The sequence below is a fragment of the Symphalangus syndactylus genome, chromosome 12, assembly GCF_028878055.3.
Source record: "Symphalangus syndactylus isolate Jambi chromosome 12, NHGRI_mSymSyn1-v2.1_pri, whole genome shotgun sequence".
Classification (NCBI taxonomy): Eukaryota; Metazoa; Chordata; class Mammalia; order Primates; family Hylobatidae; genus Symphalangus; species Symphalangus syndactylus.
In genome coordinates this window covers 132,836,179-132,852,846 of record NC_072441.2, presented here as the reverse complement: position 1 = coordinate 132,852,846, position 16,668 = coordinate 132,836,179, and the positions used below count along the sequence as shown (strand labels likewise).

The 16,668-nt window shown below is 51.9% G+C and overlaps 1 protein-coding gene across 3 annotated transcripts; it reads right to left on the bottom strand.

Moving 5' to 3' along the window:
- Nucleotides 1–3,285: 3,285 nt before the first annotated feature.
- On the bottom strand, nt 3,286–12,518 carry BEST4 (bestrophin 4). Of its 3 annotated transcripts, XM_055255059.2 has the most exons (11): nt 12,375–12,518; nt 9,383–9,500; nt 7,157–7,320; nt 6,975–7,069; nt 6,165–6,398; nt 5,776–5,930; nt 5,305–5,382; nt 4,814–5,011; nt 4,611–4,691; nt 4,331–4,485; nt 3,286–4,185 (listed from the first exon to the last, which is right to left on the bottom strand). In XM_055255059.2, the coding sequence occupies exons 3-11, from the start codon at nt 7,306–7,308 to the stop codon at nt 3,912–3,914; spliced, it is 1,422 nt and encodes a 473-aa protein (XP_055111034.1). In that variant the 5' UTR covers nt 7,309–7,320; nt 9,383–9,500; nt 12,375–12,518; the 3' UTR covers nt 3,286–3,911. The 3 variants fall into 3 exon arrangements, with proteins under 3 accessions (XP_055111034.1, XP_055111035.1, XP_055111033.1); XM_055255060.2 differs by lacking the exons at nt 9,383–9,500; nt 12,375–12,518 and having other exon boundaries at nt 7,157–7,772; XM_055255058.2 differs by lacking the exons at nt 6,975–7,069; nt 7,157–7,320; nt 9,383–9,500; nt 12,375–12,518 and having other exon boundaries at nt 5,776–6,874.
- Nucleotides 12,519–16,668: the final 4,150 nt, after the last annotated feature.

Genomic DNA, 16,668 nt, shown 5'->3' with positions numbered 1-16,668 from the left:
TTTTTTTTTTTTTTTTTTTGAGACGGAGTTTCGCTCTTGTTGCCCAAGCTGGAGTGCAATGGCGGGATCTTGGCTCACCGCAACCTCCACCTCCCGGGTTCAAGCGATTCTCCTGCCTCAGCCTTCCAAGTATCTGGGATTACAGGCATGCACCATCATGCCTGAATAATTTTGTATTTTTAGTAGAAATGGGGTTTCCCCATGTTGGTCAGGCTGATCTTGAACTCCCAACCTCAGGTGATCTGCCCACTCTCAGCCATCCAAAGTGCTGGGATTACAGGTGTGAGCCACCGCACCCGGCCTGGTTTTTGGGTTTTTTTAGATAGTCACTCCGTTGCCCAGACTGGATTGCAGTGGTGTGCAATCTCGGCTCACTGCAACCTCCGCCTCCTGGGTTCAAGCAATTCTCATGCCTCAGCCTCCTGAGTAGCTGGAATTAATAGGTGTGCACTGCCACACCCAGCTCACTTTTTGTATTTTTAGTAGAGAGGGTTTCACTGTTGGCTAGGGTGGTCTCCAACTCCTGTCCTCAAGTGATCCATCCGCCTTGGCCTCCCAAAGTGCTGGGATTATAGGCATGAGCCACTCGCCCAGCTTTGTGCTTGGATATTGTAATAGGGCTCTCAAAGGCCAACATTTTCAAAACTGAGCTCTTGTTCGCACCCACCTGCCATGTTCCTCAGTTTCAAGAGTCAGGATCTCACACTAGGCTGGAGTGCAGCAGAGCAATCATTGCTCACTGCAGCCTCAATCTACTGAGTAGCTGGGACTACAGCTATGGTGCAGGGCCCAGAATAATCATTTTATTTTTTTGTAGAGATGGGGTTTCCTGTTGCCCAGGCTAATCCTGACCTCCTGGTCTCAAGCAATGCTCCTGACATGGCTTTCCAAAGTGTTGGGATTACACACGTGAGGTACTGCACCCCACCAAGATTATATTTTTAATGCAACAGCTTCCTATCTCATCAATGAAAATCCTTACCAAGTATTATGACTTGATGTGACCTAGCTCCTTCTATAGTGACTCCCTCCATCAACCACACAACCATCCTAGCTTACTGAACATACATGTACACATGCTATTCCCTTTGTTAGGCACACTCCTTCAAATATCCACTTGGGGCTGGACACTGGGCATGGTGGCTCATGCCTGTAATCCCAGCACTTCGGGAGGCAGAGGCCAAGGCAGAAGGATTGCTTGAGGCCAGGAGATTGAGACCAACCTGGGCAACAAAGTGAGACCCTGTTTCTACAAAAAAGCCCCACATGGTTCATTCCCTCCAGGTCTTTGCTATGTCACCCTAGTGAGTTCTTGCCGGATCACAATACTGTAAGTTGTAGTCGCCCCTTTGAACTGTCTTATATTTCGCCTATTTTTTCTCTTTATTCCTTAATCTGACAAAGTTTGCTCTTTTCCCTTTGGAATGGTACTCCAGGGAAACAAGGATATTTGTTTCCTGCTGTGTCTCTGGCACCTAGAAAAGTGTATGGACGTATACTGGGTACTCAAATATATGCAAGATTAATTGGGAAAAAAGTCTTGAGATTTTATTAAATTTGAAGTTTGGCCAGGCATTGTGGCTCACGCCTGTAATCCCAGCACTTTGGGAGGCCGAGGCAGGTGGATCACTTGAGGTCAGGAGTTCAAAAACCAGCCTGGCCAACATGGTGAAACCCCATCTCTACTAAACATACAAAAAATTAGCAGGGCGTGGTGGCACGTGCCTGTAATCCCAGCTATTTGAGAGGCTGAGGCACGAGAATCTCTTGAACCCGGGGAGGTGGAGGTTGCAGTGAGCCAAGATCTGTCCATAAAACCAGTGGGTTCTTTCTCTAAAGTCTTGAAATCCAACCATTCTCCATTTCTACCACCTTCACAGATGACCGTTCTCACCATGGGACAAGGCTTGTAAAAGCTGCAGGAAAAAAAACCCTCAAATACCTTGTGAATGAGGTATTTCCTCATATAACCCTCAAATGCCTTGTGAATGAGTAGCTATCATTGTGGGGTGCTACTGTCTCCACATTATAGATTTGGAAAGTGAGGCTTAGAAATATTCACTATTGGCTAGACGCAGTGGCTCACGCCTGTAATTCCAACACTTTGGGAGGCCGAGGTGGGCGGATCACCTGAGGTAAGGAGTTAAAGACCAGCCTGGCCAACATGGTGAAACCCTGTCTCTACTAAAAATATAAAAAATTAGCCGGGCATGGTGGTGGACACCTGTAATCCCAGCTACTCGGGAGGCTGAAGCAGGAGAATTGCTTGAACCCAGGAGGCGGAGGTTGTAGTGAGCCGAGATCAGGCCATTGCACTCCAGCCTGGGTGACGGTGCAAGATTCCGTCTCAAATAAATAAATAAGAAATATTCACTGTCCCATGGACATGCAGATGGAAAGAAGCAAAGCCAGCATTAGAATCCAGTCAACTGACCCTGCCAGAGGCTGGAGTCTACCCACTGTACTCTAGTGTCCCCCCTGTCTTCCTCCTCTGTTCTGGCATTTATCCTGTGGCCTTAATATTCAGTTTTGGCCTTCACTGATTTCTTTAGGTGAAGACTGGGATTTAGAAAGCAAGAATCGTAGAGGAGCATAGTTTTATCACAATTCCAATGTAGTGCTCTGTGGCAGACTGTTTCCAGAAGACTTTTTGTTTGTTTGTTTGTTTTTGGAGACAGAGCCTGGCTCTGTAACTGAGAGCTAGAGTGCAGTAGAGTGATCTTGGCTCACTGCAACCTCCGCTTCCCAGGTTCAAGCAATTCTTGTGCCTCAGCCTCCCAAGAAGCTAGCATTACAGGCATCCACCACCACACCCAGCTAATTTTTGTATTTTTAGTAGAGATAGGGTTTCACCATGTTGGCCAGGCTGGTCTTTAACTTCTGGCCTCTGGGGATCCGCCCACCTCGGCCTCCCAAAGTGCTGGGATTACAGGCGTGAGCCACTGTGCCCGGCCACAGAAGGCTCTTTACTTATATCGGCCAAGTGCCCCCAGCACTGCAGGCCCACCATGGAGATGGGCCTAGGCTTCCACCTGTAAACTGTACTTTTTCCCCCGTGTGGTTGGTGGGAGTGGAGAAGAGCTTGGCACACTGAAGTCCAAATGCTAGGTCTAGGGTGAGTGGTGGATGGCTGCCTTCACATCTGACTTTAATCAGCCTCCAAGACAGATTCCCAAACCCTTCTTTCCTTCATCTTCATCCTACTGCATGCATGCCAATTCAATTTTAAACAATTATAACTGCACAATAAATATATTCTCAATATAAACAAAAACTAAACAAAACTTAAAAACTTGAATATATTCTCAATGTAAACAAAAACTTGAACATTACAGACAAGGCAAAAGTCCCCCAGCACACACTGACCCCTCTTTTGAGTAAGGTTACCAGGGTAAGGTATACCCCTTCAAGCACGTTTCACATGACTCTCAAATTGTGTTTCCTGGACCAGCAGCACAGCATCACCTGGGAACTTGTTAGAAATGCAAGTTGTTGGGCACCATCCCAAATCGAATATGCCAGAAATGCTGGGAGTGGTGCCCAGCACTCTTTTGACAAGACCTTCCGTGATGCTGATCCTTCCTCAAGTTTGAGAATCACTGGCCTAGCTCCCTGTTGCTGTGAAGCTAACCGTGCACCTGGGCTCTAGTCCTCTATGCCTGGGCTCATTTATTTTTCTAGCTTCACGTCCCCCAAGCAACCCATCCGACCTTCTCTCCCACCAAAGTGGACACATTCCCAGCCCTGGCTCAGGCCCTTCTCGCCATCTTCTCTTTCAAGTTCTGTCCCTAAATGCTCTGGCCTTCAAGGCACACAGGAAAAGCTGCTCTAATAGAGCTGGCTGGCAGGACCGGGCACGGGAGGGAAGGAGGGCAGTGGGTGGGGGGAACCGGGCTGGGGCAGGCGAGACCTCAGGGCTCCAGGGCCTCGTCCCCGGACTCCGCCGTCTCCTCCTCGATGCGGGGTGCGGCCTCGGGGTCGCCGCCCTCCTCGGCCCGGAAGCGCAGCAGATGCGGGGGACGGGGGGTGCCTCGCACGCGGCCGAAGTTCCGGAGGCTGATGGCGGGGGAGGGCGCCCCTACGCCCAGGAAGCGGCCGAGCAACGGGGTCTGCGCGGCGGGTGCGGGCCGACCCGATCCGGGGGACGCCTCCACCTGCAGGCTCTGCTCAGGGTCGTCGCTCATGCTGCGGGCGGGAGGGCGGGCTGAGCCGGGGCACAGGGCGGGAGCGGGGACGCGGGATCGACTCTCGGGAAGGGACGGAGGCATCTGTGCCCCAGAGGCTGAGCGAGGACCCGCGTGCCGGGTCAGGTCCGGCGCAAGCCACTCACCGCAGGTTGAAGGTGGAGCCCAGGAATGAGGGCCGCAGAGACTCGGCCGCCGTGGCCACAGTGTAGGGTGGCTGCGGCTGGTCCTCATCCCAGTACTGGTCCTTCTCAGCGGGGGGAAGGTTCTGGTACATTTCGTCCACGGATAGCAGGGACACCTGGGCCACCAGCAAGTTACAAGGATCTTCCTCTCCTCTCCTTCCCGCGGCCGGGCTGAGAGCTGACCGGGAGAGGGGGCCCAGGAGCTGCCCTGGACTCCTGATCCTTCCTGATGCTTGCTCACCTGCAAGTTGCGGTCTATGAGCTGGTTTGTCTCAAAGTCGTCATCATCCTCACCAAATGGGTTGATGATCTGTTCAGCCACCTATAGGTGGCAGAGACAAAGTTTTCTGGGCTCAGAGCCTCACTCTTTGTCCCCAAAGTTGGGGCAGCCCCTGTGCCCACATCTCCACAGAGCAGGCTGGCATGCCCATCTGCAGTGCCCACCTTGAGCCAGCCAGCATAGAAGAAGAACTGCAGCAGAGTGGTGAGAGGCACATACATGTCCAGGTCTCCCAGGGATGGGGCTGGCTCCTGGCCCGGCTTCAGAAGCTTCTGAGGTTTGGCAGCCCCTGCCTCTGGCTCCACAAACTGGCGGCCAACCAGGGAGAGGGCAAAGAAAGAGTAGACGGCTATGGTCACCACCTGGAGAAGGAAGAGCCAGGCTCAGCGCGGGATGCAGCGGGACAAGGAGAAATGCCGCCCCTGCCTCTGAGGATCTATGGGAAGTCTGACAAGTAATCAAACATGTATCCTGGTGTGGCAGTACCAGTGGGGACAGGGTCACCTTGGTGGGGGTGGTGGGAGGCTTTGAGGATGAACCCAGTGCCTCAGGGGACTGAAATGGCCAGGCAAGTACCATCACTAATTCTTCTCATCTCACACACAGCACAGGACATACAATAGGCACTGGGACCCAGGAGGGGAGAGGCAGTTACTTGGGTGTAGACGAGGGGGATGCTGATCCAGTCATAGTGGAATAGCATGCTGCACTTGGCTCGGTACTTGTTCAGCTCCTGGAGGGACAGCAGGAACAGGAAGTCAGCAGAGGTGAGGAAGGAACAGGGGTGCCCAGCACAAACTAGGTCTGGGCCCGGCCGGGAGGCTCTTTCTCATTCTGCCCTCAGAGGTGTATTAAGATGGGGTGCTTGAATCCCAGCTCTGCTAACTAGCTGTGTAACTTAGGCAAATTTCTTTTCCACTCTGTGCCTCAGTTTCCACATCTGTGTAAAGAGGATGATAGTACCTATCTCAAGAGTTGCTGTAAGGGATGAATGAGTTAACATAGGTACAGGGCTTCCAAAAGGCCGAGGTACACAGTTGGTGCCATACAAGTGTTAGGTACTAAAATTATTATTCATCTTTAAACTTGGAGGAGGGCAGATAGGTCTGGTCCGGGGCCCACTCACTTCCAAAAGTAGACAGAGAGCTATATCGTCACGGATTCGCCCGTCCCTCCGGGCCTGGGCCGCCAGGTTGGTGAACCAGACGCAGGGGACCCAGTACTTGTTGAAGTCGGATTTCAGGCTCTCAAACTTTTTCCTCTCTTCCTGGGACATGAAACCTGAGGGGGTAAAGCAGGTGGGGTGCAGTTGCACCCTCTGCCGCCAGGGGAGGCTGCTGTTCCGCCGTCTGGCTCCCCTCCCTCGCGTCCACCGGCTGTCCCAGGACTCGCGGTTCCGCATTCCTGTCGCAGTCCAGACCCTTCCCTGGAGGCCCCTGCTCCCAGGACTCTCCCAGGCGGCACCTGCATCCGGCCGTGGGCCGGGCCCCCAGAGGCTCCCGGCGGGCGGCACACCTGCGTCCACCACGTGCTCCATGGTGGGGAAGCGCTTAAGCACGCGGGTGCTGACCGAGCGCAGTACCAGCACTGACGCCAGGTTCGCGTAGCGGATGAGGGTGCGGCGCAGCAGGCGGCCCCGCTGGTCCACGCCGTGCACGCTAGCCGAGATGACGCACATCAGCTGGTCTGGCAGCGGGATGCTTGTGTACTGGGACCACCAGCGGTTCACCACGAGAGTCACATAGAAACCTGCTTGGCCGCCGTGGTAGAGGGAGTAGGAAGGGAGGGTGGAGAGCCTGGGGGTCGGAGCGCCTCGCCTCCCCCAGCAAAGGGCCTGGTCCAGGCCAGTTGAATCGTGGCAGGGGGAAGGAAACATTCAGCTCCAGTGCCCTGCTGTGCGAGGCCAGGAGGAGGGAGGAGGGCAAACTTCTTCAGCAGAGGGAAAGTGGGGATTCAAAGCCAAGAGACTGCTTCCCAGGAGGGTGGGGAAGGGGTTGTCACCTCTGTCCAGCTCCCCTCCAGTGCCCAGGGTGGGCTTGTGAGGCCAGCAGGTGTCTTGTGCCTTGCTGGAAGTGAGGGTCCAGCAAGTGATAGGGCCCTGCCCTCTGGAAGTGCTGGACCCAGCACCCAGCTCCTGTGCCTGCTGGGCCTGCTCTGGCTGACCAGGCAGGCTCTGCCACTCTGTTGAGTAAATCCTTTTTTTTTTTTTTTTTTTTTTAGCAGAGTCTCGCTACATTGCCCAGGCTGAACTGGAGCTGTCAACCCAACCCAGAGGTCAGGGAACACAATAAGGAGGACACAGGGAAAACTAGAGGGGAGCCTTACCCAATACAAAGGACAAGGGGATGAGGTCCGCTGAGCGGTTGCAGTACCGGGCCACCTGAGCATACACGTACCTCTGCTCCTGGGTCAGCAGCAGCCTGGGAAAGGCAGGTGTAGGCTTGGGTTAGAGGGAGGTGGGTGACCCAGTCTCCCCACTTCCGCCAGCTCTAAGACCCTGCCCTTACCGGTAGGTGATGCTAAGCACAGCGTACAAGGCCCCGAAGAGGAGGAATTCCTTGTAGAGGAGCTTGTAGATGCTTCCCCTCCAACGGAGAAGCAGGCCAGAGAAACCTCCGAAGCGGGCCTCCGCCACTTTGAGAGTATATGAAACCGTCATGGTGCTGGGAGCCTGGGGCAGGAGGTCACAAGAGTTGTCCCCAGGGCTGTCCTTTAGTTCTCCAGACAACCTCCCTTCCACTCTGGTCTCACACACCCCAGCCTTCACCCTGCATCAGTGGACAAGGGGGTAGGAGCCTGCAGAGCAGAAAGGCACACCCCACCCCCTGCAGAACTCAGCAGTACATGGGCAAAGCCAGGCTAGAGTTGGACAAGGTAGAACTGAGATCTGTGTGCCTTCATGCATGAGGCTTCCTCAAGCTCCTCTTCAGCCTGCAGGGCTAGGGGTAACCAGATCCTGAACTGCTGCGGACAAGAGATGCAGCTCCAGCCCAAATCCACTGCTATTCCTTGGGGCTTTGCTCTGGAAGCTGATTAACTAGAACTACCAGAGCCCAGGGCACTCTCACCCCTATCCCATACCTGCCTACCTGCTCTGGGCAGCAGCCCGTGTGGAAGAAGAACCGGGCTAGACTTCAACCCCCACAGACTTAAGTACCTTTGCGGTCCATAAAGTTAGGCTGGACTGAGGCCTATCATTGATGGATTGAAGCTGTCATCCAGCTTCCCCTGGTGCTGGGAACTGGGTGTGTCTCCCTACCCCTGTAGGGTTGGGCTGGCCTTTGAGTGGCAGAAATGCCACCTATACTGACCCCACAGCTCACACAGATGACACCATGTCCTTCAAGCCAGTATGACAGGGGTTATTGTCCCACGTTTCAAGTGGGAAGACAGATGCATGATAAACTGTTATAATAATACCAGCTGCTGATCACAGAACACTGACTAAGCGACAGGAACCATGCCAAGGGCACTACTAGGTCATCCTCTCATGAAATCCTCATCACAGCCCCATAAGGTAGGGAATTAATCATCCACATTTCACAGATGAGGCTCCAAGAGATAAATGACTTGCCCACAGTCGGCCATACAGCTAGAACATGTTGGAGGCAGGATTCAAAGCCAGGGCTGATGGACTTCCAAGGCTGGAAGTGGCCTAGCAAAGGCATGAGCTCCAGGACCCATCCTATGCACTGGCCACACTCCCAGGCTTCTTGTACAGGGTCTGGGGGTCTTGGCCAGGCTCTTCCCCATGCATGCCACAGGGCTGACAGCCACAGATCTGGAAGCTCAGGCCTAGGAGTGCAGGCCCCGTTAAGACCTGTGTCCAACATCCTGACTCCTAGGGGTGCCCAGGATTTGAGTGGCCACTTTCACCTCTGGAGGAAATAATACCTAAGGCACCAATAGAAACAGAACCTCGGCCGCCAGACAAGGTGGCTCACACCTGTAATCCTAGCACTTTGGGTAGCCTTGAGGCGGGTGGATCACTTGAAGTCAGGAGTTCGAGACTAGCCTGGCCCAACATGGTGAAACCCTGTCTCTACTAAAAATACAAAAATTAGCAGGGTGTGGTGGCACAAACCTGTAATCCCAGCAGGTACGTGGGAGGCTGAGGCAGGAGAATTGCTTGAACCTGGGGAAGCCCAGGTTGCAATGAGTCGAGATCGTGCCACTGCACTCTAGCCTGGGTAATCAAAAAAAAAAAAAAAAAAAAAAGAAAAGAAAGAAAGAAAGAAAAGAAAAAGAAAAATAAATAGAATCTCAATGGGAGAATCACTTGAACCTGGGAGGGAGAGGTTGCAGTGAGCTGAGATGGTGCCACTGCACTTCAGCTTGGGTGACAGAGCGAGACTCTGTCTCAAAAAAAAAAAAAAAAAAAAAAAAAGGCCAGGCACTGTGGCTCATGTCTGTAATCCCAGCACTTTGGGAGGCCGAGGCAGGCAGATCACCTGAGATCGGAAGTTCGAGATCAGCCTGACCAACATGGAGAAACCCCATCTCTACTAAAAATACAAAATTAGCTGAGCATTGTGGCACATGCCTGTAATCTCAGCTACTAGGGAGGCTGAGACAGGAGAATCGCTTGAACCCGGGAGGCGGAGATTGCGGTGAGCCGAGATATGCCATTGCACTTCAGCCTGGACAACAAGAGCAAAACTTTGTCTCAAAAAAGAAAAAGAAAGGAAAAGAAATAGAACCTCAAAACGGAAGAGAATTGGCAGCTCACTTACCCTCCCAGTGCTGAGGTAAGTGAACGCTGAAAAATCCCAAGAGTGGTGGTCCTGCCTCTGTCTTGTTTTGGGAAGCTCCTCCCCCTACACTGTGAGCTGGTTCTCTTCTGCAAGTTTCCTAAAGAGAGGAAGCATAGAGAGGTGATTAGGAGCACAGGCTTGGGAGTTGGACAGACCTGGGTCTGAATCCCAGCTCTTTGTGCAAGTTACCTAATCTCTCTGAACCTCAGTTTCCTCCTCTGCAAATCAGGATCAAGAATGCCTAACCTCATGGGGTAATTTTGAGTGTTCACAGAAACAATGCCTACGGCCTAAAGCACTGTGGGTGGTTGGCTTGGGCTGCTGTTACTATGAAAATCTGAATCTATTCTCTTTGGTTTCCTACCACTGGTCCACTCTTGCCTCCCAAGCCTTCCAAGCCAGACAGTCCCTGAGAGATGAGGAGGCAGAGACCTTTTCCTCATGTCCTGCTAACCTGCCCCAGACCAAACAGTGCTGGATCCTGGCTTTTAAGCTGAATACACAAGGCCCTCTGAGACTTACCCACCTCTACCTTCATCACCAGCCTCTGCCTAGCTCATTTAAAATTCTTTTTTAATTTTAATTTTTGTGATTGCATAGTAGGTGTATATGCCTAGCTCATTTGTAACTGTTCCTTCAAGGTGTGGCTCAGAGCACCCTCTAGGAAGTCTTCTATGATCTTCCCCAGGTTAGTCCTCAAAACCCTCTGGGTTTTCTCTCTTGCAGCAGTTAATCACAGTGGTCTGTGATCTGTTTACAGGGAGATCTCCCCTCTAGCCTGTGAGACACCTGAGAACAGTTTTGAATCTGATTCATCTAGGTAAAGCTAGATTACAGTGGCTCATGCCTGTAATCCTGACACTTTGGGAGGCTGAGGTGGGAGGATCATTTAAGTCCAGGAGTTTGAGACTAGCCTGGGCGACATAGTGAGACCTGTCTCTACAAAAAATTTTTAAAAATTAGCAGGGTGTGGTGGTGTGCGCCTATAGTCCAGGTACTTGGGAGGCTGAGGTGGGAGGATCACTTGAGCCCAGGAATTTGAGGCTGCAGTGAGCCATGATACGGCCATTGCACTCCAGCTTGAATGACAGAGTGAGACCCTGTCTCAAAACAAAAACAAAACAAAAAAAAAAGAAAAAGAAAAAGCTGGGGAGGACTTGAAACCAAGCAAGCTTCTTTTCCTTTCTTTCTTCTCATCCTTCCCTCCTCCTTGCCTCCCTCCACCCCCTCTTTTGTTCTCCGTTTCTCTCTTCCCTTTTAAGATGAAAGACATCTGGTCCCCCACCCCACCCCTGCTATTTTGTGAGATTTCCCAGATGAGCCAAGATCTGGAAAACTACTCATGGCCTGACTGGAGTTACATTCTCCTTCCAGGTCTCCCATGTGAGATCTCAATATGAGGAAAGAACAGGACTCAGAGAGAGAGAGAGTGTGTGTGTGTGTGTGTGTCTGTGTGTGTCCAGGACCTGACCTGGGGAGGGTGAGATACCAGCTGGGCCTCAGGCATCATGGCCAGGCAGTTCATTCTCAGGCTTCGATCGGTGGCTTTCCTAGAGCATCTGGGCTGCTTACCACTTAAAGATGTTCTAGGACTTGGAAAGCCGGGTCCTGGGAGTGCAGGAGCTCAGGCCGTGTCTCCCTGACAGCTCTACTCCAGGAAGACCAGCTGGCTGCATTTCAATCCTGCACCCCCACCCGCACCTGTGGCCCTCACCCCTCTGCTTGTTCCCAGCCCTGTGGTCTGTGAATTTCCCACAGAGCCCAGGATAAAAGTACGTGACCTGAAGCCTCTGCCAGAGGAAGAGGGCGGTCCCCAGGCCCACCCAGTCCCTACCTCCTGAATCACCTTATCTCCTTCTCAGCTGTTGACCAGTCCCTTTGTTTATGGTGCAGGAGAGGGAACCACTCAGCCCATAAATCACCTGCCCCACCTTTCCTTATCCTCCAGCTCTGCCTCTCCCTCCCTATTGGTCCTGCCCACCCATTCCCCTGTCCCCTCCTCACAGCTGAGAGGTGGTTGTATGGCTTGGCAGTGAAATGGATTCTGGAGCCACACTGCCCAGGTTCCCAAGTCCATGCTTTACCATGGTCACCAAAGTCACCAAGCTTTGTGACCTTGGGAAAGCCATTGAACCTTTTAAATTCCCCATGAGAGGCCGGGTGCCGTAGCTCACTCCTGTAATCCCAGCACTTTGAGAGGCCAAGGCAGGTGGATCACTTGAGGTCAGGAGTTCGAGACCAGCCTGACCAACATGGCAAAATCCTGTCACTACTGAAAATACAAAAATTAGCCGGGCTTGGTGGCAGGCACCAGTAATCCCAGCTACTCAGAAGGCTGAGGTGGGAGAATCGCTTGAACCTGCAGTGAGCCCCAATCATGCCATTGCACTCCAGCCTGGGCAACAGAGCAAGACTCCATCTCAAAAAAAAAGGCCGGGCGCGGTGGCTCACGCTTGTAATCCCAGCACTTTGGGAGGCCGAGGCGGGCGGATCACGAGGTCAGGAGATCGAGACCACGGTGAAACCCCGTCTCCACTAAAAAAATACAAAAAAAATTAGCCGGGCGTGGTGGCGGGCGCCTGTAGTCCCAGCTACTCGGAGAGGCTGAGGCAGGAGAATGGCGTGAACCTGGGAGGCGGAACTTGCAGTGAGCCGAGATTGCGCCACTGCACTCCAGCCTGGGTGACAAGAGCAAGACTCAAAAAAAAAAAAAACAAAAACAAAAACAAAAAAATTCCCCATGGGGATATGGGGATGATAATGCCTATCACATGGAGTGGTTGTGAATATTAGGCGAATTAATTGTATAAAGTGCTCACAATAGCACCAGGTAAGTGGGAAGTGCTACTGTGGCTATCAGCACATCTCTTATTTCAGGTTGGCTTTATCCCTTCCACCTCTGCACCCACCAAGGACACCTGCCATCTCCTTATTGCTGAAGCGAATGGCCCTTCCCAAGTCCTAACCTTACCTGGCATCTCTTGTTCTTGACCCTCCTCCGTTGGCCTCTGTGACGTGACACTCGAGAGATTCTGGCCCAAGCACGGTGGCTCATGCCTGTAATCCCAACACTTTGGGGGGCCAAGGCGGGATCACTTGAGTCCAGGAATTCGAGAACAGCCTGGACAACATGGCAAAACCCCGTCTCTACAAAAAATACAAAAAGTTAGCCGGGTGTGGTGGTGCATGCCTCTAGTCCCAGCTACTTGGAGGCTGAGGTTGGAGGATTGCTTGAGCCAGGAAATTGAGGCTGCAGTGAGCTGTGATTGCACCACCTGCACTCCAGCCTGGGTGACAGAGCAAGACTCCATCTAAACAAACAAACAAACAACAACAAAAGACAGAGAGAACAGGAAGACAAGATAATAAGCTCACAGCCCCAGCCTGGGTGTGGGCCCACCCAGCCAGTTGAGGAAGCCACAAGACAACAGCAAGAAAGGCCAGATGGGATTTCATTTTGTGCCTGAGTGGTGGCCCCTGGCCAGGGTCCTGTGTGGCAGAGATTAGAGAGGTAACATGGCCATGGATCAGACAGCCTGAGCTCAACCTTAAATCCCAGCCTGGGAGGAGAAGGGAACCCAGTCTTAGGCTCAGCACCTACGTGCTTGGCAGGAGCTCATCAGCTTTGGGGAGGGGGCTCTAGGGAACCAGGCCAGGAGGGCAAATCAGCTTTCTCTCCCAAGGAGCCTGTCCTGGTCCCCTCTTTCCCACTTTACAGACCCACTCCCTGGCTATATTGTCAGACTTCACCTGAACTCACCAAATTCAAAACTTAGGGCAGCTTGGGAACTTGGCAAATTGGGGAAGGGGCAAGTAGGCCTTCACTCCTCCACACACATTGCAAAGCCTTTGGAGTTCTGGCCCCTGGACTGTTCCAGTCACCCTTCCCCTTTCCTCCAGATACTCGGAACTTTCAGTTTTTTCCAGGACCAACAGCTCTCACTCCATGCCTCAAGGAGCACAGGGTTCGTCTTCTGGAATACTTTCTCCTCCTGTCCATTACTGTTCCTGGCTAACTCCTCCTCAGCTCTCAGGTTTCAACTTAGAAATCTCAGCCTACGTGCATTCCCCAAACTGGGTGTGATCCCACCTCTGGGCTCCCATAGGCCACCCCCATACCCTGTCTGTCTTCACCACTATAGCACTAATTACAGTCCAGTGTCCTTGTCCTACCTACAGGTCACTCCAGGGTGCAGCACAGGACCTGACACATAGAGGCTGCTCAACAAAACATTTGTTGAAAAAATGAACAACTGGCCTGGCGCAGTGGCTCACACCTGTAATCCCAGCACATTGGGAAGCCGAGGCAGGCGGATCACTTGAGGTCAGTAGTTCAAGACCAGCCTGACCAACATGGTGAAACCCTGTCTCTACTAAAAATACAAAAATTAGCCAGGCATGGTGGCGGGGGCGTAACCCCAGCTACTCGGGAGGCTGAGGCACAAGAATCTCTTGAACCTGGGAGGCAGAGGTTGCAGTGAGCTGAGATCGTGTCACTGCACTGCACTCCAGCCTGGGCAACACTTCGAGACTCTGTCTAAAAAAAAAAAAAAAAAAAAAAAAGACTGGGCACAGTGGCTCATGCCTGTAATCCCAGCACTTTGGGAGGCCAAGGCGGGCGGATCATGAGGTCAGGAGATTGAGACCACGGTGAAACCCCGTCTCTACTAAAAATACAAAAAATTAGCTGGGCGTGATGGCAGGCGCCTGTAGTCTCAGCCACTCGGGAGGCTGAGGCAGGAGAATGGCATGAACCCGGGAGGCGGAGGTTGCAGTGATCTGCCATCCTGTCACTGCATCACTACACTCCAGCCTGGGTGACAGAGCAAGACTCTGTCTCAAAAAAAAAAAAAAAAATTAGCTGGGTGTGGTGGCATGCACCAGCTGTAGTCCCAGCTACTTGGGAGGCTGAGTTGGGAGGATTGCCTGAGCCAGGGAGGTCGAGGCTTCAGGGAGCCATGATTATGCCACTGCACTCCAGCCTGGGCCACAGAGTGAAACCTTGTGTCAAAAACAAAAAACAAAAAAACAGAGTGTGTTAGATCTTGCTAGACTTGGTGATATAATTAAGAGGCAATTATGGGCAGAACTGTGCTCCCTTCCAAAATTCATATATATATATATATATATATATATATATATATTTTTTTTTTTTTTTTTTTTTTTTTTTTTTTTTTGAGACGGAGTCTCGCTCAGCCACCCACGCTGGAGTGCAGTGGCACGAGCTCAGCTCACTGCAACCACTGTCTCCTGGGTCCAAGCAATTCTCGTGTCTCAGCCTCCCAAGTAGCTGGGATTACAGGCACCTGCCATCATGCCTGGCTAATTTTTGTATTTTAGTAGAGATGGGGTTTCACCATGTTGGCCAGGCTGGTCTCAAATTCCTGACCTCAGGTGATCTGCCCACCTCGGCCTCCCAGTGCTGGGATTACAGGCATGCGCCACCACGCCCAGCCCTATATATATTTCTGAGACAAGCTCTCTGTCGCCCAGGCTGGAGTGCAGCAGCATGATCATGACTCACTGTAGCCTAGACCTCCAGGACTCAAGGGATTCCCCCACCTCAGCCTCCCAAGTATCTGGGATTACAGGCGTGCACCACCACACCCAGCTAATTTTTGTTTTGTTTTGTTTTGGAGACAGAATCTCTCTCTGTCACCCAGGCTGAAGTGCAGTGGTGTGATCTCAGCTCAATGCAACCTCCACCTCCTGGGTTCAAGTGATTCTCATGCCTCAGCCTCCTGAGTAGCTGGGACTACAGGTGTGAGCCACCACACCCCGATAAATTTTGTATGTTTTTTTTCAGACGGAGTCTCACTCTGTCACACTCAGGCTGGAGTGCAGTGGTGTGATCTCGGCTTATTGCAACCTCTGCCTCCTGGGTTCAAGCGATTCTCTTGCCTCAGCCTCCAGAGTAGCTGGGATTACAGGTGCCTGCCCACCATGCCCAGCTAACTTTTTTTTTTTTTTTTTTTTTGAGATAGAGTCTCGCCCTGTCACCCAGGCTGCAGTGCAATGGGGCAATATTGGCTCACTACAACTTCCACCTCCCAGGTTCAAGCGATTCTCCTGCCTCAGCCTCCTGAGTAGCTGGGATTACAGGTGGGCGCCACCACGCCAGGCTAATATTTGTATTATTAGTACAGACAGGGTTTCACCATGTTGGTCAGGCTGGTTTCAAACTCCTGGCCTCAGGTGATCCGCCTGCCTCTGCCTCCCAAAGTGCTGGGATTACAGGTGTGAGCCACTGCAGCTGGCCCAATTTTTGCATTTTTTTTTAGTAGAGGTGGGGGTTTCACTATGTTTCCCAGGCTGGTCTCAAATTCCTGGACTCAAGTGATCTGCCTGTCTCAGCCTCCCAAAGTGCTGGGATTACAGGCATGAGCCACCACTGCACGGCCCCAAAATTTATTTATTTATTTATTATTATTATTATTATTATTATTATTATTATTATTATCTTTTAGATGGAGTCTCCCTCTGTTGCCAGATTGGAATGCAGTGTCACGATCTCAGCTCACTGCAAACTCCCCCTCCTGGGATCAAGCGATTCTTTTTTTTTTTGAGACTCTGTCTCAAAATATATATACATACATATATATATATATATATATATATATATATATATATATATGAATTTTGGGCCAGGCACAGTGGCTCACACCTGTAATCCCAGCACTTTGGGAGGGCCGAGGTGGGTGGATCACAAGGTCAGGAGTTTGAGACCAGCCTGGCCAATATGGTGAAACCCTGTCTCTACTAAAAAATACAAAAATTAGCTGGGCGTGGCGGCACGAGCTTGTAATCCCGGCTACTCTGGAGGCTAAGGCAGGAGAATCACTTGAGCCCGGAGGCGGAGGTTGCAGTGAGCAGAGATCGCATCACTGCACTCCAGCCTGGGCAACAGAGCAAGACTCTGTCTCAAAAAACAAACAACAAAACAAAACAAAATAAATAACAGTGCAAAATTGAATATGCCTTTTTGACTCTCTAAATGCCTCTGATCCATTTACCCTGGGGATTTGTCCTTTCTAGCCCCACCACCATCTCCCCCCGGAAGATTGCTGACCTATAAGGATAAAGACCAGACTCTTGAGCAGGCACTTAGGGTCTGCCTGCCCATCCCTATCCCCAACTCCCCCTCAGTCATTTTGGCTACTAGTATTTCTCCACATCTGAGGCTGTCCTGGGTCTCCCTTCAGTGGTCATGAAGGACAAGGTTGGAGAAGTTTGCCCTCGTGGGTCTGATGAGGGATTGGGCGGGA